Source organism: Chinchilla lanigera, unplaced genomic scaffold, assembly GCF_000276665.1.
Source record: "Chinchilla lanigera isolate Chin_1 unplaced genomic scaffold, ChiLan1.0 scaffold00080, whole genome shotgun sequence".
NCBI lineage: Eukaryota > Metazoa > Chordata > Mammalia > Rodentia > Chinchillidae > Chinchilla > Chinchilla lanigera.
In genome coordinates this window covers 3,026,154-3,050,755 of record NW_004955481.1, presented here as the reverse complement: position 1 = coordinate 3,050,755, position 24,602 = coordinate 3,026,154, and the positions used below count along the sequence as shown (strand labels likewise).

Here is a 24,602-nt window from a genome sequence, read left to right as displayed (position 1 = left end):
AAAAAAAAAAAAAAAAAAAACAACATATCCTACAATTCTACAAGGAAAAAAAAGTATCATTAGGTAACTGGGCATGGTGGTGTGCATGCCTCTAACCCTAGCATTCAGGAGGCTGAGGAAGAAGGATCCTTGTGAGTTCCAGGCCAGCCTGGACTATAAAGTGAGCTCAAAACCAGCCTGAACTGCATAGCGAGACCCTATCTCAAAAAGACAAATAAATAAATAAAATAAAAGTATTATTAGAAAAGGAATAACTTTTAGTAGTATGGTGCTGAGCCTGGGCAACTTAGCAAGATCCTATATCAAAATTAAAAAACGGCTGGGGTATGTAGCTTCAGTGTGAATGTCTTGAGCTCAATTGCCAGTACAACATACACACATATACACACACATTGCATTAATATACTCTAAATATATATTTGTATTATTTTCTTTTTATAGAATCATAAAAATAGAATATAAAGACATACCCCATATAAGATCAGAATAAAGTAATTTCTTTTCTATTCTCTTATCTTTTAAAAAAATATAAGGCTATAATTTGTTTCTTTTTCTTCACCCCAGTCACCACCCTGATCCAATCTCATCCCATATTTATCTGCATTATTTGTGTACAACACTTCTTTTTTTTTGGAGACAGGGTCTTCCTGTACAGTTCAGACTGGCCTTGAGTTTACTGTGCAGCCCAGTCTGGCCTCAAACTCGCAGTGACCCTCCTGCCTCAGCCTCCTGAGTGCTAGGATTCTAGGCATGAGCCACCATGCCTAGCAGTACCATACTTCTGTATACTCTATTATACTCAAAGAGAAATTACTTTATATTTATTAAATGCACTAATTTTGTGCTGGATACTATATACCTGCTCAGTTTACTTAATTATTTCAGGGAATAGTCTCCCTCCCCATTATCTCAGAAGAGACTGGGACTCAAAAAAAATGAGTAATCTACGTAAGATAGCTGGAAGATAAGCAGAAGATAGCAGATAACTGGATGACCACAATCTGAACTGAGGTCACATACTGTCAAAAAAGAAAATGACAGTATTATTGCTCCTTGACTACCAGTCTTAAAAGGGGAAGATTTATATTCCCTTGCTGTACTATAATCTTTGAATATAAAATCTCTTTAATTCTTTCAATGAAGGTGGTTGATATTCATTTCCCAGGGTTCAAGGAAATAAGAGCTTGTCTGAAATCATAAAGCCAGGAAGTGACAAAATTAGAATTTGAACTCAGGTCTGACTTAAACACTATTTCCAAAACCTTATGAATTTACCACTTACTGTAATTTTCTAGGTTTCATGCAACTTGCCCCTTATAATAAATTACACATTTTTAAGTAATAAGAACATAATCCTGGATAATTTGTGTATCCTATAGCATCTAGCACTGAACTGAGCACCTGGATATACCAGTAGATCTGGTTCATTCTTCACACCACCACAGAATAAATCATTTTAGAAGGACCACTTTGTACAAGTCACTTCCCTGTTGAAAATTCAACAATGCTTCCCCATTTCCTCCAATAACAAATTTAAACTCCAAGACCTAATTTTTTTTACTTCTTTTACTTAGACGTAACGTTTAGTTAGTATGGAAAGTGCACTAATCTTAAGTGTATGACTCAATTAAATTTTTAAAAACATACATATACACCCATGCAACCACCATTTAGATCAATATGTGGGACATACAGAAAAGGGCTCCTTGGCTCCTTTTCAATTCAACAACTCAAAACTTCCCACAGTAAACCACTATTCTGACTAAAACTATGGATCATACTCCCTGTTCCTTAACTTCATATAAATGGAAGCTCAGAACATATTCTTATGATTCTATAAAACTCTAACTTGAAACATACAGTTTTGTTTTATACATTGACTATAAAATAGCCAAAGTAATTCTTTTTTTTTTTTAAGTAATTCACATTTAAGTCAGTATGTAACACTCTCCAAGGAACATGTGGCTCTGAGTCAAACAATAGCAGTTAGTTAAAGTCTAATTTAAAAAAATCTCCAAGGCCCCTGATACTATATTTTCTTGATAAGAGTCTCTGTTTTCTGAAATAACATTTCCTATCCTCAAAGGTATACAACTGGCAGTGAGCTTAGGATATCCAAGTCTGCTCTCTGGTGGGCAATGCAGGAGTGTCACCTGCTTCTCACAAAATGTACCTGGCAAAGAAAAGATGTTGACCATTGAATACAAGGCCTTATGTTATATGAACTTCAATAAAACAGTAATAGAGTCATATTCCCCAGAATATAATTACACTTTAAAAACCCATAATTTGTCCATTGGGGAAAATGTATTTGTAATTTTAATTGAAACTGTGTACTCTCCATCCCAGTACTCCCAATCTTTCCTTTATTTTCCCCCACTTATCAACTGGTATATACTTCTCACATGTTTACTTATTTTATTTATTTCCCTCTCGTAGAAAGTAAACTACAGTACAGAAGAATAGGATTTTTATCTGTTTTGGTCACTGCTGAATCTCCAATGTCTGGAACAGTGCCAGGTACACATGTTAAAGAAGTATTTACTACCGGGCGTGGTGGCACAGGCCTGTAATCCCAGCACTTGGGAGACTGAGGCAGGAGGACTGCCCCAAGTTCAAGGCCAACCTAGGCTACAAAGTGAGTTCCAGACCAGCCTGAACTGCAAAATGAGACCCTGCCTCAAAAAAAAAAAAAAAAAAAAGTATTTACTGAACACATGACTTATAAGTTTGATTTCAGACCAAACTTGGTGTCAGAACCAACCTGATGAAAAAGTAGTATTAAAACAGAATCAAAGGAGTGGGCTCAGGAAATATGCGCTTACCAAAATGCTTGAAAAACTGAGGGCAGAAGATGCATGCATGATACAATGATACCCAGGAACTGATTCTGTTTTTCCCCAAATCTCCAACCCAATAATGATGTGGTCTTGCTGATTTTGAATGTGGTTTTAAAAAAACAGAAGAAATCAGTATCTGTAATTATTCCTTTAAATACAGATCATTAGAGAAAATTCTCCAAAATTTTTTGATTCATTGAAGCCCTTCCCTCATACCTTTGGAGGGGAGAGGGAATATCGAGTCATGCGAGACATACTGCATTTATACCTGCCTCATGGCATCATCTGATTTCTGATTAAAATTTTATATCCTTGCTAATTAAATTGGGATTTAATCTTATTACATGAATATATGTAATCCCTTTCTACCAACCTACAACCCATCCATCAGAAAAGCTAGAGCTGGTATCAGAAAGGTTTTAACTCCTATTTCTAGTTAAATGTCACTTGTAATAAGGCAGAGTATAAGTTTTATAAAGGAGCCCTTTTATAAAGTGGTCTCCAAAAATATTTTCCCCTAGCACAAAGATTTATTTGAAACAACTTGCTGAATTCTAACGCAGTAAAGAATGGAATCAGTACAGGGAAAAAGAGGGGGGAAAAAGACACATCATGAAAAATGGAACACAGGGAAAAGATATATAGATCTCAATTTAAAGACAAAGAAATGGGACTGGGTCAATTTCCATACCCATAGCTAAACACGCAGACAGAAAAAAAAAAAAAAAAAAAAAAAAGAGAGAGAGAAGGAAAGATGTTAGAGATGAGAGTCAGTCCTGAATACTGTACTTAGTTTTTATGCACTGCTGGGGATTGAACCTGAGGCTTCACTCATGCTAGGCAAGCATTTTAACACTGAGCTACATCCCCCAGCCCTAGTTGTGAATACTTAGAAGGATGAGAACCTTAGAGTTTAAAGCCAGCTACATACAATGAAGTCTAAAGCACTGTAAAAATATTAGTTACTTCTCTTATTATAAAATGCAAAGCTACAATACTCTTAAGAAATCACCCCAATTTTTTAGTTTTATTGATGAAGAAACTAAGCTCAAATGTAAAATGACCTATTGGTGGTACAGTAGCCACAGGATATTAAAGTGGTCACACAATGAAAGCTGAATTTTGAAGGTAGTTCCATGCTACAGGTATAGAATAAGGCATGCTGGTGACCGTGGATATGTAGAAAAATGGGAAGAAAGCTCTCTACTGCTTTCTGGTGGAGAATGAAAGAAGGGAAAGGATTTGTTTAAAAACAAAACAAAATAAAACCTGCAAAATACAGGCAGAAGTAGATACTTTCTGGAAGAGTTAACTATATTAAATTACATTGAGATGGCATTCATTCATAGGTTACATTTCTAGAAGCAGAATTTTTGAGTAAGAAAGACCGTACACTTACAACTTTGATATGTAATGCCAAATTATCCTGGGGAATTATATCAGTTTACACCCTCATCATCAGTGTTTGACAGAACCTGTTTCCTGCAAATTCAAGGCAACTGTTTATTAGATAGAGGGGCTAGGGATGTAGCTCAATGGTAGAGTGCTTCACTGGCAGGCTCAGTCTCTAGGTTTAATCTCCAATATCCCCCTAAAAAAGTTTCTGCTATCAGATCAGCAAAAATCCAATTGTTTGATAAGCATACTATCCTGATAAAACTAAAAGGGAACAGGTTCTAACAAACACTGATGATAAAGGTGTAAACTGTTATAATCCCAAGGATAATTTGGCATTACCTACCAAAATTATAATCATATATGCTTTCTGAATCAAAAATTCTGCCTCTAGAAATGTAACCTATGAATATATAGGCACATATACAAAATGACATACACACGATTATTATCTTTTAACAGAAAAGTTTAAAAAGAAACAGAATGTCCATTAGTAAGGGATCAACCAAATTAACTATGGTACATACAGACAATAAAATATTATAGAAGTATTTTTAAATGCAGAAACTATACATTAATATGGAAAGATCTGCTAAACATTAAGTAAAAAAACATAGTACAATAATATGAATAATACACTAAATGTAAAAAAAATCGATATTAGATTGCAAAAGGAAGATTTCTGGAAGGATAACAGCTAATATTAATAACAGAAACTGATAAAGCTAATTTGGGGGCGGAGTGGGAACTAGAAGGAAGAATGGGGTGGGAAGACTTTTCACTATGTAATTTTTATATTATGATATGAATTTTTTAATCAAGGAAGTCTTTAAAATAAATATATAGATAACTAGGTTCCATTTTGAGGGAAACTGATTTTACAGGTCTGGGCAAACCCAGGACTAAACACTTTTTTGTTGTTTTTTGAGACAGGGTTTTGCTATGTAGTTCAGGCTGGCCTTGAATTCACTATGTAGTCCAGGCTGGCCTTGAACTCACAGCTACCCTCCTTCCTCAGTCTCCCAAGTGCTGGAATTACAGGTGTGTGCCACCACTCCCGGCTCATAAACCTTGTTTTTAGGAATCAAGAGCCACTGCTATAGAATTTCCTAAGCCAATCAAAATGGCTTCATGTCAAAGTCTGAAAAAAAATTATGCTCAAAGCCCTAACAAAAAATATTTTGGTCTCTGTTTTATCATGTGTTTTTAACAAACAGGGTTTGGTAGAGAATGTATTAATAATCTTAAGGAATCTGGAGGCTAAGAGTAGACACACTGAGAAAACACTGCAGTACAGATGACTGAACATTTCCCAAACAGATCTACCTTGTCTACACCTCCACACACAACCTGCACTCCTCTCAGAAAGAATGCCTTTAGCACAAACACTTCATTCAAAGCAAACAGCTTCATGCTTGTTCATTTAAGTCATCCTTTTGACTTGCCCACAAGGCTAGGCAAATCACAGGTACTAATTTGTGGCTTCATATGAAGCCAGACTCTTCATTACCAAAGAGTCACCCTCAATAAAGAAGAGTCATTTGAGGGATTGTAAAAATTTAAAAACCTACCACACAGAATTCTGTAGTGAACAGTTTAGGTAAAACCATTACATAAATAATCCTACAAAACATCCAAGCCGGCTGCAGTGGCATACACCTGTAATCCCTGAACTGAGGGAAACTGAGGGAGAAGGATCTCAAGTTTGAGTCCTACTTTGGCAACTTAATGAGATCCTATCTCAAAAAATAAAAAGGGTTAGGGATATGGCTCAATACCAAGGCCCTAAATTCAATCTCCAGTAACGGGGTAGAGTCGGAATGTCCATATTCCGGCTCAGTATAATGTCTTACTATTTCTTGAAGGTAAAAGTAGGAGAGGAAAAAAATATGTAAATATATCTGTTCTAATTCTTATCAACAGCTCACTATCTGCTACTAACCACATGGTTAGGACATAGATGTTATACCATTAATTCAAAGATCATTAAAGCAAACACTATACGTCAGTAATAGGATTATGTTCTGTAAGTATTATCTGGGATAATTTCTATAACTTATGCAGAATTTATCCCTCCCATACTCTAACAACTTAATCATAAACGAAGGTAAATCTGGCATCTGTAAGAGAAACCATTCTGAACAGAAGAGAACTGAAATTTACTGGATTTCTGTTGGTGCCATTCTGTTATTTGCAATCTCATATTTAATCCTTTATATAATCTCCACAAAATCCAAGAAAGAAATTTTTAAATCTTTTAAGTAAGGTTAAGTGAGCTACCCAAGACCACAAACTGTTAAGTAGTAAGAATTGGAACTTAAATCTGTGCTGACTCCAAGCCTGCTTTTTCCTACTATCGTAAGACATCCCTCTTCAATAGGAACACTTAAGAAGTAAAGAAAGGTGCATATTTAGATGCACTTGGTAAACAAAACCTCTATATTCACCCACTTGACAAATACATAAGAAACAGCTATTGTGTTAAGCACAGGCCTAACCATGTTATAAACAAACTGAGATGAGAGTTTAAGGAACTTGACCCAGGACTCGTGGCTGTTAAGAAAAGACTAATATTCAATCTGATTCAAGAGACCATGCTCTGAATTATTCCTCTATAGTGCCTCCCTAAAATGCGAAGGAAACTCAGTACCTAGGAGAGTCCTGGTATGTAGAACTTAGTCAATACACATTTAATGAATTAAAAAAAATAAAATTTAAAAGAAAGTGGAGCATGAGTGAAGCATGAGTATTTTCCACTGCAGTATAAAATTGAGCCACTGTAATTTAACAGTCATGAAAGGAAACCTACCAATGAGCCCACTGGCTGAAGAAGGGATTTTTTTTCCCCTTCAAAGCAATCTCAAATTTTATGTATAGTCATTCTGGGTAGGGACAGCATTAAGTAATAAAGATTCTTAACTGCCTTAATAATAAATACTATTACTGCTGACTTCTAGCAAGATGGCAGAGTGGTGAACAGCAGAGAAACAGCCTCTTCAAGATTTGTTGTCCAGGCACTGGAATATACCAGTATGAGGAAGACAAGGAAGAAAGTGGGTCCCTGGGACCCAGCAAGGATCTGAAGCAAGAACTGAAACCCATGGAGGAGAGCAGAAAGACAGACCTCAGTGCAGAAGGAGGTGACAAGGGGCACTTTCTCCCTGAGCCATCTCACAACTCGAAGATGAAGGAGGATAGTCACTACTGGAGACCCCAAGGCCCTCCACAGAGAAATGCACCAGTGGAATGGAGCGGAGGACACAGCACAATGCAGTGGCTGGTGAATTATTTAGTTTCAGATGTCCCCCATGGAAAGGGCAATTAGCTGTTAGCCATCTTGGAGAGGGGTCAACTGAGCCCAGGACTCAGAGTAGCTGTGGGCTGGCTCCACCTAGTGGTTCCCACTGTCAGGGTGAGGCAGAACCAAGTTTAAGCTGGCAGAAGGTCAAGAAGCTGAGTTCAAGCCTGTAGGGAGGTGAGTTCAAGCACGCAAGAGTGTAGTGAGTAGTGCAAACTGAATAAATTGGGTTCCAGCCTCACAGCCAGAAACCAGTGAAAATAAAGTTTAGGCTTGCTGCAGGTTGCCATTTTTGGCTTGTTGGGATTAATCAACACAGATCTGGGTTTCATCTGTCCACTCTGTCTACCAGTAACACCCTAAAGTGGACAGGTTTTTTTCTTCTTTTTTATGTTTGTGAGGAGTGGCTGAGCCAAGGCTGAGCTGGAGGTCAGCAAATTCCTTGGCACTAGAGCAAAGCCAGTCCCAGGAACCTGGAAAGCCAGAGGCAGATCATGTAAATAAGCTGACCTCTAGACTCAGTTGCATATCAACAGGGGTCCAGCCTTGGTGTTTCTCCCTGTTAACTACAGCACAGATAACTCTTGAGGATGTTTCTCTTTCAGCAATCTCAGTGAAACACTGAGACCTTGCACTTTCAACCCTGCCACGTGCTTCTCCTTTTTACTTTTGTATAAATAAAGATACAGACTGAGTTGGGCTGTTGTGCCTCTCCATCAGAGTCACATCCCACCCATTCCCAGCTTTTCTTTTCCATGTGTCTTGTCTCTTCTTAATCTCCCATCAACCTACTCAGAACCCTGCAGGCTGCGAGGAATGTGGACCTTGTTTCTGTCTCTGCTTTGTTTTCTTTTTCGATTGCCTGTTTTTACGCTCATGCAAGGGAGGAAGTTATAAAGATCAAACTAGAAATTAATGCAATGGAGACTAAGAAAACAATACAAAGAATCAATGAATCAAAGAGCTGGTTCTTTGATAGATTAAATAAAACTGACAAACCCTTAGCCAACCTTGGCAAAAAAAGGAAAGAAAAGCCTCAAATTCACACAATTAGGAATGAAAAAGGTGAGATCACAACAGATCCTGCCGAAATCCAGAAGATCATCCATACCTACTTGGAGAACCTATATTCTAATAAGATGGAAAACACAGAAGAAACAGGCAGATTGCTAGGTACACATGAATTACCAAAGCTGAATCAAAAAGATATAAAAAAATCTAAATAAACCAGTATCAGTAAATGAAATTGAAGAAGTAATTAAAAATCAACCAACAAAGAAAAGCTCAGGCCCAGAGAGATTCACTGCTGAATTCTACAAGAAATTTAGAGAGGACCTAATGCTACTACTTCTCAAACTCTTTAATGAACTTGAAAGGGAATACTCCCAAATTCATTCCCAGAACCAAGAATTACCCTGACACCAAAACCAGAGAAGGGCCCAACCAAAAAAGAGAACTATAGGTCAATCTCCCTCATGAACATAGATGCAAAAATCCTCAATGACATACTGGCAAACAAAACACAGTAAAACATCAAGAAGATTATTCACCATGACCAAGTAGGATTCTTCCCAGGGATGCTGGGATGCTTAAATGTATACAAACCAATAAACATAATACACCATATTAACAGAGCCAAGGATAAAAACTGTATGATCATCTCAACAGATGCAGAAAAGCCACTTGACATGTCCAACACCCATTCATGATAAAAACCCTACAGAAAATTGGACAGTTGGTCTTTATCTCAATCTGATAGGGGCTGGGGATTTAGCTCAGCGGCACAGCGCCTGCCTGGCAAGCGCAAGGTCGTGAGTTCGATTCCTGGTACCAGAAAAAAACCAAAAAAAAAAAAAATCAATCTGATAAAAGCCATCTATGACAAATCAACAGCCAACATAATACCAAGTGGACAAAAACTGAAAGTCTTCATTCTAAAATCAGTAACAAGATAAGACTGTCCACTCTTGGCCTGGGAATATAGCTCAGCAGCGCAGTACCTTGCTTCACAAGTGCAAGGTCCTGAGTTCAATTGCCGGTACCAAAAAAGATTGTCCACTCTTATTCAATATAGTTCTGGAAACATTAGACAACAGTAAGAAATAAAAGGAATAAGAGTATGAAAAGAAGAAGTTAAATTATTATTTTCAGATGACATGATACTCTATATTGAAGATCCCAAAAGCTCCACCAAAAGACTTCTAGATTTACTAACCAAATTCAGTAGCATAGCTGGATACAAAGTCAACACTCAAAACTCAGTAGCATCCCTGTAAACAAATAACAATCTCACCGAGAGAGAAATTGGGGAAACCACACCTTCCATAATAGCATCCAAAAAAAGAAAAATATGTAGGAATCAATCTAACAAAGGAAGTGAAAGACCTTTATACTGAACTACAGTACTCTGAAAAAGGAGATCAAAGAGGGTATTAGAAAATAGAAAGATATCCCTTGTTCCTGAGTAGGAAGAACCAATATAAGAAAACAGCCATACTTCCAAAATTGTTAGACAGATTTAATATAATCCCAATCAAAATTCCAAAAGCATACCCCACAGAATTAGAGAAAACAATCCTAAAATTAATTTGGAACCAGAGGAGATCTAGAATAGCAAAAGCAATTCTGGGCTACAAAGGCAAGGCTGGGGGCATCACAATCCCTGACATCAAACTATACTACAAAGCTACTGTGATTGGGAAAAAAAAAAAAAAAAAGGCATGGTATGGCCAAAAACACAGACCCCAGAATCAATGGAACAGATTAGAAGATGCAGACACAACTCAAATCACACTAAGTCACCTTATCTTTGATAAAGGAGCCAAGCACCTTCCCTGGAAGAAAAATAGCCTCTTTAATAAACAGTGCTAGAAAAACTGGTTTTCCACATGCCAAACACTAAAACCAGACCCATATCTTTCACCATGCACTAAAGTTGAAATGGATCAAAGATCTAAATATTAAAACAAAAATACTAAATCTGCTGGAAGATAGAATAGGTAAAACTCTTGAAGACACTGGTTTAGGCATAGACTTTATGAACAAAACTCCAATCACACAGGAACTATCACAAAGAATCAATAAATGGGATCTCCTCTTATTAAAAAGCTTTTACACAGCAAAAGAAACCACCAAAAGAGTGAAGAGACAACCCATAGTATAGGAAAAATTTTTGCCAGCTGTTCCACAGACAAAAAACTATTATCTAGAATATATAGAAACTCAAAAAAATCAGACCCTCCAAATTTAAAGACCCAATCCAAAAATGTGCATCTGAGATGAATACACACTTCTCAGATAAAGAAGTAGAAACAGCAGATACGTATATAAAAAATATTCAACATTATAGGTCATTTGAGAGATGCAAATTAAAACAACCTTGAGATTCCATCTCACTCCAGAAAGAATAGCTATTATCAAGAAATCAACATACAACCAATGCTGGCAGTGCTGTAAAGAGGAACACTGCTTCACTGTTGGTGGGAGAATAGACTAGTGTCACCACTGTGGAAATGAGTATGGAGATTCCTCTCAAAACTAAAACTGCAGGTTCTATTTGACCAAGTTATTCCCCTTCTTGGTATCTTCCTAAAAGAATTAAAAGCATTATAGCACAGCGATATATGCACATCCATGTTTATAGTAGCATAGTTTGTAACAGCTAAATCCTGGAAACAGCCCAGATGCTTATCAACCAATGAATGGATAAAGATGTAGTTTTTTTATACAATAGAGTACTACTCTGTCATAAAAAAGGTAAGTTTGAGGCTTTTCTAGTAAATGGATGTACTTTGAAATCATAGTCAAGGGAAATAAATTGGACACGCATGTGTAAAATACTGCAGTAGTTCTCTGGTGTGAGAAATCAAAAGTGTAAATAACGACGAAAATGTGTAACAGCTATCAGGAAATGGGAAGAAAATGTTCAAATGAGAAGGGGAAAAAGGGAAGGGGGAGGGGAAAGAAAGGAAGGGACAAGAAAAAAAAAGGAAAAAATTGAAACAAAGCTTTTGTAAATAAGGGTGAGAGGAGTACAAGGGAAGAGAAGAGAATGGGGAAAAAAAAGAAGCAACAAGATATATCATGTACAGATACAAATTCCCTATGATAAATGTTATTATGTATATCTAAAATGTACTAATAAAAAAAAGAAAAAAGGTACTATTACTACTTTATATTTGGTGCTTTTTAAGTTTCTCAAAATGTTTTCACATACTTTAACAGATATAACCATCAACAGCTCATCTTTTTTCCTACAGAGTAAAATAAAAGTTCTGGCATTTAATGCCACTGTTCATACAATTCCCTTTGCATGCAGTGATCTTTCCTATTATCCACCTGGTAAATTCCCATTGCTCTTTTCACAGCTGACTTAAACATCCTCCCTGTATAACCTTCAGCTCACCAAATCAGTTTCTCCTTTACAATCACCAAATCATTTTTACTTATCTTGTGTAGGAGTCACTATAATTATTCATGTGTATTATGTTCTCCAAGAATGAGATCCTTGACAGCAGAGACTGGCTTTCTTATCTTTGTTTCTTCAGTACTAAACCCACAGAAGGTATTCAGTATTTACACAATACATTTTTAAAAATCTATACTAAAATGCAAAACAAGTTTAAGCCTCAGCTGTGAAAAAGTAGTTTTTATTCAATTAAATATTCCACATGCTCCCAATTGGTTTAACAAATAGGAATAGTCAAAGAGTCATAAAAATTGACTAATTGTTACTACCTCCTCCATCATGGCATCCTGTGTAGCAGAGATTTCTCCTTTGGTTGCTCCACTGTGCACCAGGTTCCGTAGTCGTATACAGAATTCTCTCATCTATGACAGAAACTTAATTCAGCACTCCAATAGGTATCCCAACTATAAATAAGCCTAACAAATCAATGCTAGTTCTATTTTGAAGTATAACTTACCCAAAGCCTATGGCAAAATTTATTTTTAAAAGTATGTTTCCCTCCAATTAGTTCACTTAATATACAGCAAAAATATTTTGTCTAAGGAGAGATGTGGATTATTTCCAAAGAACACTACATAAAACTGCTCCAGGTTCTGCAACTGACAGTGCCCTCCATAAGTGCACAGAAGAAGTAATTCCACAATCCTTATCACTCTTAGAAAAAGCAGGAGACAAGATGATTTCAGGCACTAAATCATTCTAATAGATTTTTTTTAGAATTTTTACTTAGAATTTTATTAGTTGCCTACTTTACCTTTCTCTGTCAAATAACTATGACCACGGCTATGTCAACTTCCAGTATAATTTTCATTTTTGTTGCATGCAAAAAGGCCAGTCTGAAATTTAATCATAGTGCTAAAGAGGATCTGGCTCCAAATCAAGGGAATCCAAAGCTATACTATTAATAATGTTTTACCCTTTAGATAAGATTCCCAAGGTCGCTGGGTAGAAAATAACCTACTTTTAATATTAGGAAAACATACCTAAATTTATTTTAAAATGCAATCTTTCTCCCAGAAATGACATGTCCAGTTTTAACCCCATAGATAAGAACTTTAGATTCAGGCAAATCCCAGTTCTCAAAAAAGAAATTTGGCTAGCAAAGTAGCATCCTTACAGGCTTTACAACCCTGCTTGGGAAAATGGGTTATGTGGAGAAGGAAAATTATTCTTTTTTTTTTTTTTTTTGGTACCGGGAATTGAACTCAGGTCCTTGTGCTTGCCAGATAGGCACTTGTGCCGCTGACCTATATCCCCAACTCAGGAAAATGATTCATAAAGATAACTGAAACAGTAAAAAACAGTTTAGTGACTATAGCAAATCTTCAGTGGTGTGTTCATTGATGTGGTCCAGGGAAGTATGAAAACTCAGAATACTTTTTAAGGAAGCCTTATAATTAGTTTTGGGGTTCTGTTTGTTTGTTTATTTAATTATTTATTTACTTACTAGTACATAAAGCTATTTCAGCCCATCTGTACTAAAAAGGGACAGCACCTAGTATGCTTGTGGACCATATTAAGATTAAGAAAACTCAAACCCTAATTTCAACTATTCATAAAGTTAGTAAGTAACTACACTGCTTTTTTTTTTTTTACACTGCTTTTTTGATAGACACTGACATCAGTAGTTATTACAAACTGTATTCCCAGGAAATACCCAACAACCCATTTAAAAAACTACTTAGAAGTTTTACGGTATGTATACCAAATTCAATCCCATTCCGTTCCATATGCTATACCTTGTGATTCAGAATATCATTCATCCTTCTGCTTGCCTCTGTTGTATGAGATTCAGGGAAGCATTTCTTAGGGACAACACCATATTTTTCTAAAAGAAAACAAATTTTATTGTTCACTAAGGTAAAAGTGCACTCTAGCATTAGACACTCTGACAAAAATACCTAATTGCTTTAAAAGGTACGTCATATTTTGCTGCTTTAACTCAGAAAATCTTAGGCTTCACATTATTAAATAGGAGTACACAGGATGATGAGGTTACCCCAAAAGATAATGTTTTGAATGAGGCTGTTCTCATACAGTTTAGTTTTAATGTGATTCTTGATTATACCAATGGACAAGAAATAAGCTTTTTTTATGGATAGTTTTATTTAATACTATCATTTCTTCTCCATCTTATCCTTTAGCTCCATTAGAAAAAGGTTCTTACCAACAATATTGACAAGCATATCCCATTGCCCACCATCATTTGTTGGGTTCATAAGCAAATACTGCACTAGCCTCCCATCCTCAGGCTCTTTTTTCTGGGCTGTGTCCACAAAAGCATTCAAAAAGAAGTAACAGCGTTCAACCTAGAGTGAGAAAGTTAAATAAAATTAAAAAGACACTCAATAACTTTGTTGGCCTTAACAACAGAATAGAAGCTTTGGAACTACCATGGTCCCAACATAACAGGTATTTTTAATTTAAAGCTGGCAATTAAATATCTGTGTCAGGCGTCATAAGAATATTTGAAGTTTGGGCTGGAAGTGTAGCTCAGTGGTAGTTTTTGCCTAGCATACTGGAGACCCTGTGTTCAATTCCCAGCACCACAAAAACAAACATTCCAATATGAAAACAAGTTTTTAATCAACAAACAACTAATAGATACTTACAAGAGACATTTTAAAGATTTTAAAAACCAAGTAAACTTATTTACAGTTTTTCAGATAAGCACAAACCAGAGAAGGGAAATTAGGTCCTAGACAGACCAAACAATCTAAGTAAAGATGACAAAAAGGGAAATTATTGAGAACAAAATTAAGAATTTAAAATAATGAAAGTTGTAACCAGCACGGTGAGTCAATAGTAGACTCATTATTTTACTGTAAAAAGCAGCCACCTGACAACCAAAAGCAATTTTGTCTTTCAAAAGAGTCAACTTTTGACACTTTGGAAATTTGAACACATAGTGTCACCCCTGCAATGAAACAATAACTATAACTAGAAAGCAAGGAAGGGGCCAGGGAGACAGCTCAGCGGCACAGCACCTACCTGGCAAATATAAGGTCCTGAGTTCAATTTCTAGTACCAGAAAAAAAAAAAAAAAAAAAAAAGAAAAGCAAGGAAGGAAGAACCAATTCCTATCAAAGCTGATATCAAAACAAAAAGATTATGCTAGGTCAGTCTCATACCTTATCCCAGAAAAAGAGGTACGACTGACTAAACTCAAATTCTTCAATATTTAGTTTTTTCATGAATGGAAGTCTCATAACGTTCAGACAAGAAAAGATCCAGCATCGCCCTAAAACAAGAAAGCACAACAAGAAATTGTGATGAGTGTTCATATAGATACTATTGCTTCAGATGTATTTCCCAATACTTAACCTTTGCGAGGATCTGAAAAATTTAAACTAAGTCAGGAAGATCAGATACATTAAAATTAGACAACTACTAATTACTATTTGCAATATACATGCAAAGGTTTAAGATTTTTCATATAGGTTTAAGATCTTTACTATTTAAAAAAGCTCTTTTTTTTGAGATTGGGGTCTCACTATGTTGCTTAGACTTATCTTGAACTACTGGGCTCAAGCAATCCTACCATCTCAGTCCCATCTAGAAGCTGGGACTATAGCTGGGCATGCTACCTGGCTAAAAAAACTTATTACACATCACATGAAGAATCCATTACAAATCACCTAAGTAAGCCACCTTAGGAAAAGAAACACCACTAGAAAAACATGAACAGAGATCCTAAATTATTCGGAGGCTAGAAAAGACTTAAATAGCAGAGACTTATTTTTTAACATTCATCTTAATAAAAAAAATATAAAACACATGTTAAGTGAAGAAACACCTTTTTAAAAAAATTGCTAATATTCACCATTAGTAAAGACTTGGGGAAATAAGCACTGTTATTCTGGATGAAGAACTAAGTTGGCAATATCTAGTAAAAACTTTAAAAAGTCCTTACCCTTTAATATAGAATTATATAGTATATGCTTCAATAAAAAGTGAACCTAATATAATTCCCTATCCTCCCAAAAATGAGTAAAAAAAAAGTATTTGGCTAACTGGATTATATAAGTATTTAAAAATACAGATGATATTTGGGAGGCTGAAGCAGGGGAATCACTTGAGTCCAGGAGATGGAGACCAGCTTAGGCAACACATAGAGATCCCATCCCACCCCATAAAATGTATGTATTTACTGCATTTAAAAAAATACAGGGAGGAAACAGTAAATGTTTACCTATTAAAATCATATAAACACATATACTTAGAAATTGTTTTCCCCACTTTATTTTCAGACTGATTCATACTCTTTACAAGCATCTTGGCATCAGTGCCTTTGCCATTAGATCCACTCTTTCAATCAGAACACATCATCTTTCTTCCACTAAATGGAACAAAGTAAGTTTCAGTCACAGCAATGTTTAAATCTATGTATGATGTTGTCTTTGAAACTTTTATACCAGCATCAACTATACAACAACATTCCTCATTTACCCTGCAAATGTATAATCAGAAACTCTACAATGTCATCACTTCCTTACTGATTTAAAGCCTTACAATGATATCCAATACTTCTATGCAAGGTTATGTGCTAGGAATATACTGTATTCAATTTTTTTTTCTTGCCTCTTCAAAAAAATGATTCAATCAAATATTTTCTGTAAGCACCTAAAACTAGCATGGACTGACTTTAGAGTAGTGTCTGCCAAATTGTACTATAAGATAAATTAACATACTTATGCCCATTCTGAAAGTCTTTGTGAAGCCCTGAAGATAGGACAACTCTTTTCTGAAGGTCAATTTAGAGGAAAATTTTTTTATTTATACTTGGGTACAATGGTTTTACTCATATGAAACTATTTTCACAATATAGAGGCAAGAGAATAAAGTACATAGGTTGTCTAAAAATGTATGAGGTATCAACTCATCTTAACTATACACATACACACACACACACACACACACACACACACACACAAATAAATCTCCTGTGGATATTTTGCAAATTTTCTATGTTGAACAAAAATATTTTTTTTGTTTTTTTTTTTCCAGTACAGGGAATCGAATTCACGACCTTGCGCTTGCCAGGCAGGCGCTGTGCCACTGAGCTAAATCCCCAGCCCCGAACAAAAATAATTTTGTAACAGGAAAAGAAAAAAAAAACTTCAGTATTGTCTCTCAAAGTCACAGATGCCTCACTATGGCTCATCTTGACCTTAAGCTTATTTGTATGTCACCTCTTTCCTAAACATTATATATTTCTAGTAGAAGGGATATGGATGTGAATGTGAAAACTGCATTAAAACAAATCACACAGCTCATGTGCTATTTGTATTTTTTGTAAATAAAAGCGAGACAATGTATAAGACCTAATCTGATCCAGGTTAACATTCCCAGATTTTCCCCTAGGAGGTCACGGTAACCTAAACTATGTAGGAGTACTGTGACATTACAAAGGTAACTGGATGATCTGTAACCTGATGGCCCATGCTACCCTAAGCACCTTCTATCATCCCAATACATTAATTATTGCAAGTTCATAATTTTTCCCTTAAAATTTAAAAGTAAATTGTATGGAGGCATAATTTACATATATATGTTAAACGTACACTTTATGAGTCTGACTGGCTCCAATTACACAATAACGTGCTTTTTGTCAATAAAGATACACTAGGAGGAGTTTCTAACTGGAGAAAGACTTTTTTTAAAACAATTCTCCCTACCTAGTCTAGGTTGGCCTTAAACTCCCTACATAGTCCAGGTCTGCCTCAAACTTTTCAGCACTCTCAGTACTGAGATTACACGTATGAGCCACCACGTCTGGGGAGAAAGACTTTTTAAAAATATATATATATTTAAAAATTTGGTTGTTAAAATGTTCTCCTCAGTTTCTCAGATAACCAATCTTTCACGGTAGAGAATTTTAGAATGCTAGACAGTAGATAGCAACACAAGAACTCCCAATCAGCAAGGCAAGAATTTAATTTTAGTACTACAAACTGGCCTATTGGTGGTAACTGAGCACATCAACTCCAGCCAAGGAGTATATTAAAAAATAACATTTGATGGCATTCTGATGTAATTATATTGTCTTTTCTATTTCATACACTTGTATATGCCTTCAGGTCAATACTGGGAACCTTCTGGAGAATAAACATTTTTGCACGGTCTGTTCTGCGACCAAGAGCACTGACAAGTATACAGGACACGGAGCCGCAATCACGTAACATCAACACAGGACAGAATTAACCGCAGCTTAAACAGATAAGGACGGACTGGACAATTTAGTGCTCACCCTATAAAGGTACCAACAAGCTACAGAGCAGCAAAACAAGCCACAGAGATAATGTTCTCAGGTCAGCTTTTTACCTGTGCCTAACTCTACGGATTTACCACAAGCTCTTTCAGTAAAACCTCTGTTCCCCTAAGGCCCTTCTTAAGTAACACACCAACGTGGATCGCTATCAGAAAAGTCAAGTAAAGTATACAGGAAGTCTCAGGTCTCACCCGAGCTCTTCTGGTTGGTGACCGGCTTGCCTTCCTGAGGCACAACATGCTGGAACACATGCTGCGCGCCCTGGACCGTGGCCCTCCTCAGGCAGATGTCCAGCAGGTCGTGTGTGGTCCCGACATTCTGGGCGAGCACAAACTGAGGGTCGGAATTCAGTTTCTGGATCAGGGTTGCGACCTTCTCCGAATCGAGTCCTGCTGGGGAACCAAACAGAATGGTAACACCGAAAAGACGGCGAAGGGGCTGCCCCCGGGCTCCCGCATCCCGGGTCTAACTTCGAGGTGACCACTGAAGCAGGGAAGCCTTTTACCGGCGTCCACCTCCAAGATGCTGCTGCCTCCCTCCAGGCCACTCCATCCCCGCCATCGACCCGGTCCCGGCGCCCCCCCACCTCCCCGGCCTTCGGCGCCGCCGGGCCTCCCGGGTGCCGCGGAACCCCCGGACAGGACACCGGCAGGCGCTCGGCAGGGAAGAGCGGCACCTCACCCGCGTTGCTCATGGCGCCCACACTGCCCGCCGGGATAACGTTAGTTTGGAAGGTCTTCAGGTGAGAGCTGGGGTTGCACTGCAGCCCGCTGCCTGGGTGGCCAGACCCGGCTCTCGCACCCGGAGCGCCGGAAAAAGGAAACCAGCTCGCTGGCTGCGAGGAGGTTAAGGCCTAGAGAAACGGGGTCCGCGGAGGGACAAAACTCCCCCCTCGCGTTGCTGACTCAGCGCCGTCGGGGTTGGCCCCGCCCGGGGGAGGGCCGACGGGGGCGTCCTCGCTGACGCGCGCTGTGTGGCCAGTGCCCCCGCACGGGCGGGTCTCAAGGTTAGTACCGCCCGGGTTCGCCGTGGTGTGTGGCCGCTTGTGTCGTGGCGGCGCCGGCGCCTTCGGCCATCTGCGATCCTTAGTCTTGGTCACAGGGCCACCCTCGTGGGACCAGTCCCGCTTTGAGGCGGGAGGCTGATGATTTTCCATACCTTGTGCAGACCCGGAATATTTTAGCATCAGGAATTGACTTCAATGAATCTTCTAAGAAGTCTGAAAGGCCCAAAGGCATTGAGGGCTCAACGCGAAGCCTAGAGCTTGCGATGGGTTGACATATCCCGAGAAATCCTCCCACTGGCTCTTCCTGTAGGCGTCCTTTGCTGGCCAATCACTGCATTTTCAACGGCAACTTGTTGCTTGGATTCTAGTCAGAACCAAGTTCTTACATGTGAGGGGAAATTGGAGTCAATCCCTTTCCCACCCACTCAGAAGCTACTACCACGGTTCTACAGATATACATCTGCTCATTTCAAGAAAACTACACATTCTGGGCTTCGTGGAGTGCATGAATGCTCCTGCTTAACCCAGCATATACTAAAGAGAATGATACAGCTCAGGCTTCTGCATCAATACTGTTTTGCCAGGCTGTCTAGAAAAACCAATAAATGCTAGCCTCCCCAGGCTTTGAAGATTACAGTACTATTGCAAGGTTTGGGGGACCCACAGTACACATATAACTGCCTTAACACTAAAATCCTGCTATTTGAAACAAGGAGAGTTTTCTGTGGAACCTAGAATATAGGTCTTAGAATGAAGCTCATCACTGGTACTTAGAAATACGTGAAAAAAAAATCCATACACAGGCACCAGTCAGTTGAGAAATCAGAGTTTCTATGTCCGTAGAGAGACATTGCTAAAGAATGGTAATATGACATAGCAACTGGCTCTGTGGAAGCCCAGCAACCAACTTATTTGGAGATTCTTCCAGTAACTGAAAAAAAAAAAAAAAAAAGGAACAGGCTAAAAATTATGCTGAAAGAAACCATCAGTTCTTTCACAAAACAATGTTTAAGCTTCCTGCCTAATTAAAATCATGTTTTTATTCCATATCTAACATACCACGCTGTTGATGATATGAAGACGAAAAAGCTTAAACTTGTTCTTAAGAAACTCATAAAGAAGTGGAAAAGCGGTACAAAACAACTTTCAGACAGTGTAAACTAACATACCAGCAGTGCTGTAGAAGCAATGGGTAGCTGTTAATTAAGGATAGGGATACCTGAAAAAAAAAAGTGTCCAGACTAAGGGGAGTTTGGCTCAGTCTTGGAGAGAGTTTACTTAGCATACATGAGGTCCTGGGTTCAAACCCCAGGATTACAGTGGTGAAAAATAAGTGATAGTGTGATCTTGAACAGCAGATGAGATTTTATAAGTCAAAAACCAGAAGAGCATTGAAGGCACCAGCATAAAGCGCAGAGACATGAAAGCACATGGCAGAATCGTGTTCAAGTCATTGTGCATCATAATCTGATGTGGTTAAAACAAAGGAATGTGTTGAGACCAGAGGCAGGGTGTAAGACAGGAAAAGTAGGTTTGATCCAGGACATAAAGGGTTTTATATGCCACGCCTAGCATCTGGAGTTTATCTTGTGCTTAATTAGAAGCCAAAATAGGGTTTTAAACAAAGGAACAAGACGCTCAGATCTGTGTAAAGAAAAAGCTGATGCCAGGGGAGGAAGGCAAGGTGGGTGACTGAGAAAGGAGAGATTCTGGGGAGAAGGAAACCAGTTACAAAGCTATTCCGGTATCTTGGAAGATAACATAAGTCATAGACTGTGTTGGATTGTTCTGTTATTGCTGCTGCTTTTTTGTCTTTCCCTTTCGATACTTGGGATTGAACCCATGGCGTCACACATAGTCCACAAATTCTCTACCCCTAAGCTACATTCCCAGTCCAAAAGCTTTAGGCCACAGAAAGGGAAGAGACATAGGTAACCTTTAAATTTTCAGTTGTACAAGAAGATAGTAGGGAAAATGCAGAGACATAGTCGTATTTGGGAGCATGCAAGTTGTACATCTGAATTCAGTTTGAACAGTGGCAAGTTTGGTGTGCCAACAGTGACCCCAGGTAGAGAAGTCCAAGAGGCACGTGAAAAGATCTCTAGAGATTAGTTAAAACATAGGTTAGAGTTAGAACCATGAAAGCAAACAAAGTTGCAGAGGAAAAGACGATAGAACAAGAAAAAGATGAGCACCCAGTGTAGTACTCCGGGCTGCAGCATATAGTTGCACAGGGTATTCAGGGCGTAAGAATATCAAGCTGATTATCTCACCTTGAGTTGGAGGAATGTAAGTCCCAAGAATTCTATTCTTAGGGAAATGTCTTCCTGGGTGGGTCATTTCGAGGGAACCCACTGGGAAACCAGTTTTATTTTGTCCTTCCTTTCTGTTCCTTTTAGGAAGGGCTGCCCTAACCCAGGAATGTGTCCAGCCAGGGTATGGTATGCCACTGAGGGGCTAGCATTAGCTTCAAAACAGAGGAGCCAGCAGAAACAAACACCCAGAAGGAACAGTCAGAGAAGTTGAAGAAGACCTGAGGATTTGTGTCCTGGAATCCCAGAAAGTCAAGAAGATGATGAATGAGGCTGCAAGCTGCAGACCAATCAAGTAAGGTTGGATTTGACAACTGGGTCAGAGACTGCCTGGGAAGGGCAATTGCAGTGGAAGGGCGAGGCAGGCAGAAGCCACACAGTAGCAAGTGGAGAGGGAGGTAAGTATTAGGGAAGATCTTCAGATGGAAAGGAAAACTTATTTCTACTGGAGGGTACAAGGGAGGGACCAGTATAGATAAGAGATTAAGTGTATGTGAGAGAGAGCACAATTGCTAATATTAAGAACTTTGTAAAATAGGAAGAGATGGAATCAGTGGGCAAGGTGGAGGGGACCAGTTTTACAACTATTGCCAACCTTTTCATGTCAGTGATTATATTTCTCCACCCCATGCCCAGAGATTCCTATCATCATCTCTTTGCGAGATCTCCTGCTCTGCCCTCATTCTCAGGGTGGCAACCTTTACACCAGTTTTCCACCCAGCAATTCACACCCATGCACTCAGCCCCCAGGTAGGCATGGAAAGGAGGTACAGAATAGGTTCACCCTCAATGACCCATCCAGGAAGACATTCCCCCAAGAAGACAATTCTTAGAACCTACTATATCCCTCTAACTCAAGGCAGAAGAGATATTGTGGGGTCCAGTGGCCCCTTACAGAACAAAACAAGTAGGAACACAGCTCTAGTACAAAATCCACAATATTAGAAAAGAAAACCTTTAATAAACCTATGAAGCAGCACCACCTGCCACTGCACACAAGCAATTGACCTATTGCTTCTATGGGGTTCCATCCAGTTGAAGCAAACAGGGCCAGTCTCAAGGCAAATTTTCCATCCTATGCTTCTCCTCTTTTGCTGTTCACTTTTTTTTTTTTTTTTTTTTTTTTTGATACCAGAAATTAACTCAAGACCTTGCGCTTACCAGGCAGGTGCTTGTGCCACTGAGCTATATCCCCAGCCCGCTGTTCTTAACATATGTTGACCAACTGCTTCTGCTTTGATGGAAAAGGTCAGTTTGTTGTTTGTTTTTATGTTGGATAGAAGTCTGGCAAAGGAAATACCATATACAAAAGAAAGGCACTAGAGTCTAACCACCATTTTGCAATTCTATAAAACTCATTCACAACTGAGATTTGCTTTGGTCAGAAACCCTCCTGATATTTTACCAGACCTTATAGTAAACTTTAGAGTGCACACATTGGTAGCCTAATGGGCCAAATTCAGCTCCTAGATGTTTTGTTTAAAATGATTTAAATTTTTTGAGCCAATATTTAGAATTTAGAAGTTTTACAAGTCTGGATAGCTGGCTTCTCTTAAAAATATTGTTATTTTCCCATAATAATAATTTATCCATCAAAAGTAAAAAAACAAAAACAAAAACAAAAACTAAGGGGGTGGTCCTATGTCAAGGAGGTCCATGTGATCTTTTTTTTTTTTTTTTTTTGAGACAGGGACTTTGTCTATAGTTAAGGCTGGTCCTGACCTCACTATGTAGCCCAGGCTGTCCTTGAACGAGAAGCAATCCTCCTGCCTCAGCCTCCTGAGTGCTGGGATTACAAGCATGTGCCACCACATGCAGCCCCCTCCCCCGTGATTTTCTTTATAGTTTGTTTCAGTCATTTACATTAATTGCCAGTGGATATTTGAGTTTTAAAATTCTTTATGTAAAGTGACTTATGTAGAGTTTAGGAAGATTAAATCTCCCCTTTCACCATTACCTCCTCCTTTAACATCATCCTCAGAATGGGTAAAGACAGCCAGAACTGACCTGCTGAAACTTAAATTTTCAATCCTAGGACTTCCAGGGCCCCAAGGAGCCTGTATCCTTTTACGACAATTTTTCTCCAGAATGAAGCATATATCTATGTGAGTACAGGTAAGCTGACAGTTTAGGATTGATTTCTACTTTCCTTGCCACTCCTAAACACATCCTTGAACCAACTCTTGTCTCTTCCTCCTTTGGCCTAAAGAGCTTCAGAATCAGATTTTAACTATTTCAGTACATTCTGCATTAGTTGTAAATTATGTCTAAGGTTTTCTATTTTGTCTCATTTTGAAACATTATCCAATGTAGAATCTTTGGAATTGGAGCCCATGGATACAGAGGTCCACCTATATTTGAATTATGCAAATTTGGAATAATTTGTTATAAACTATTAACACCTCTCTACATGAAATCACAAGCAATGTAAAGCCCTAACAATTTTCAGGAATTGTATACTTTCAAAACCTGTGATGGGACTCGGGCATGCCTATAATCCCGCACTGAGGCTGAGTCAGGAAGGTTGCCACGAGTTTGAAGACAGCCTGGGCTCCATAGTGAGTTCAAGGCCAGTCTGAATTACACAAGGAGACCCTGTCTCAAAACAAAAACAAAAACTGGTAAGGGTGAACTAATTTTCTTTTTGTGTGTGTGTTTTGTTTTTTTCCGATACCAAGAATTGAACTCATGACCTTGTGCTTGCCAGGCAGGCACTGTGCCACTGAGCTAAACCCCCAGCCCCTGGTGATGGTGAACTAGAAGCTATTTATATTATTGCCACATGGCGGAGCCATTTTAACTGCAAAAAATAGTATCTTCAATAAATTTATGCTTATTGCTATGATAAAAAGTAATCTTGAAATGTGGAGGTTTTAACTTTTATTTGTAGGTTTTAGGACTATCTTTCCCATAAAAACCAATTGTTCTAGAATTTTATGTGATTGGAGTATATAGCAAATGTGAGAGAAAGTGAGCATATAGGGGGTGAAAAATAATATTGAAAAGATATTA

The 24,602-nt window shown here is 38.2% G+C and overlaps 1 protein-coding gene and 1 long non-coding RNA gene across 5 annotated transcripts in view; one reads left to right on the top strand and one right to left on the bottom strand.

The window, feature by feature from the left end:
* Positions 1-19,473, bottom strand: part of Blmh (bleomycin hydrolase) — a 47,396-nt gene extending 27,923 nt beyond the window's left edge. Inside the window, exons 1-6 of one of the 3 annotated variants that reach the window (XM_005402657.2) lie at positions 19,431-19,473; positions 18,464-18,664; positions 15,133-15,242; positions 14,169-14,310; positions 13,741-13,829; positions 12,271-12,363 (exon numbers count right to left, since the gene is read on the bottom strand). In XM_005402657.2, the coding sequence (XP_005402714.1) occupies positions 12,271-12,363; positions 13,741-13,829; positions 14,169-14,310; positions 15,133-15,242; positions 18,464-18,664; positions 19,431-19,458 (663 nt within the window). In that variant the 5' untranslated portion in view covers positions 19,459-19,473. Of the gene's footprint in view, positions 1-12,270; positions 12,364-13,740; positions 13,830-14,168; positions 14,311-15,132; positions 15,243-18,463; positions 18,665-18,953; positions 19,105-19,430 lie in introns of those variants that run through there. The other 2 variants (XM_005402658.2, XM_005402659.2) reach the window with 2 other exon arrangements.
* LOC102005256 overlaps positions 19,195-24,602 on the top strand; it is a 66,928-nt gene continuing 61,520 nt past the window's right edge. For both annotated transcript variants that reach the window (XR_263772.1, XR_001230937.1), the window contains exons 1-4: positions 19,195-19,278; positions 21,678-21,885; positions 22,755-22,838; positions 23,626-23,705. This is a non-coding gene — a long non-coding RNA (uncharacterized LOC102005256). The remainder of the gene's footprint in view (positions 19,279-21,677; positions 21,886-22,754; positions 22,839-23,625; positions 23,706-24,602) is intronic.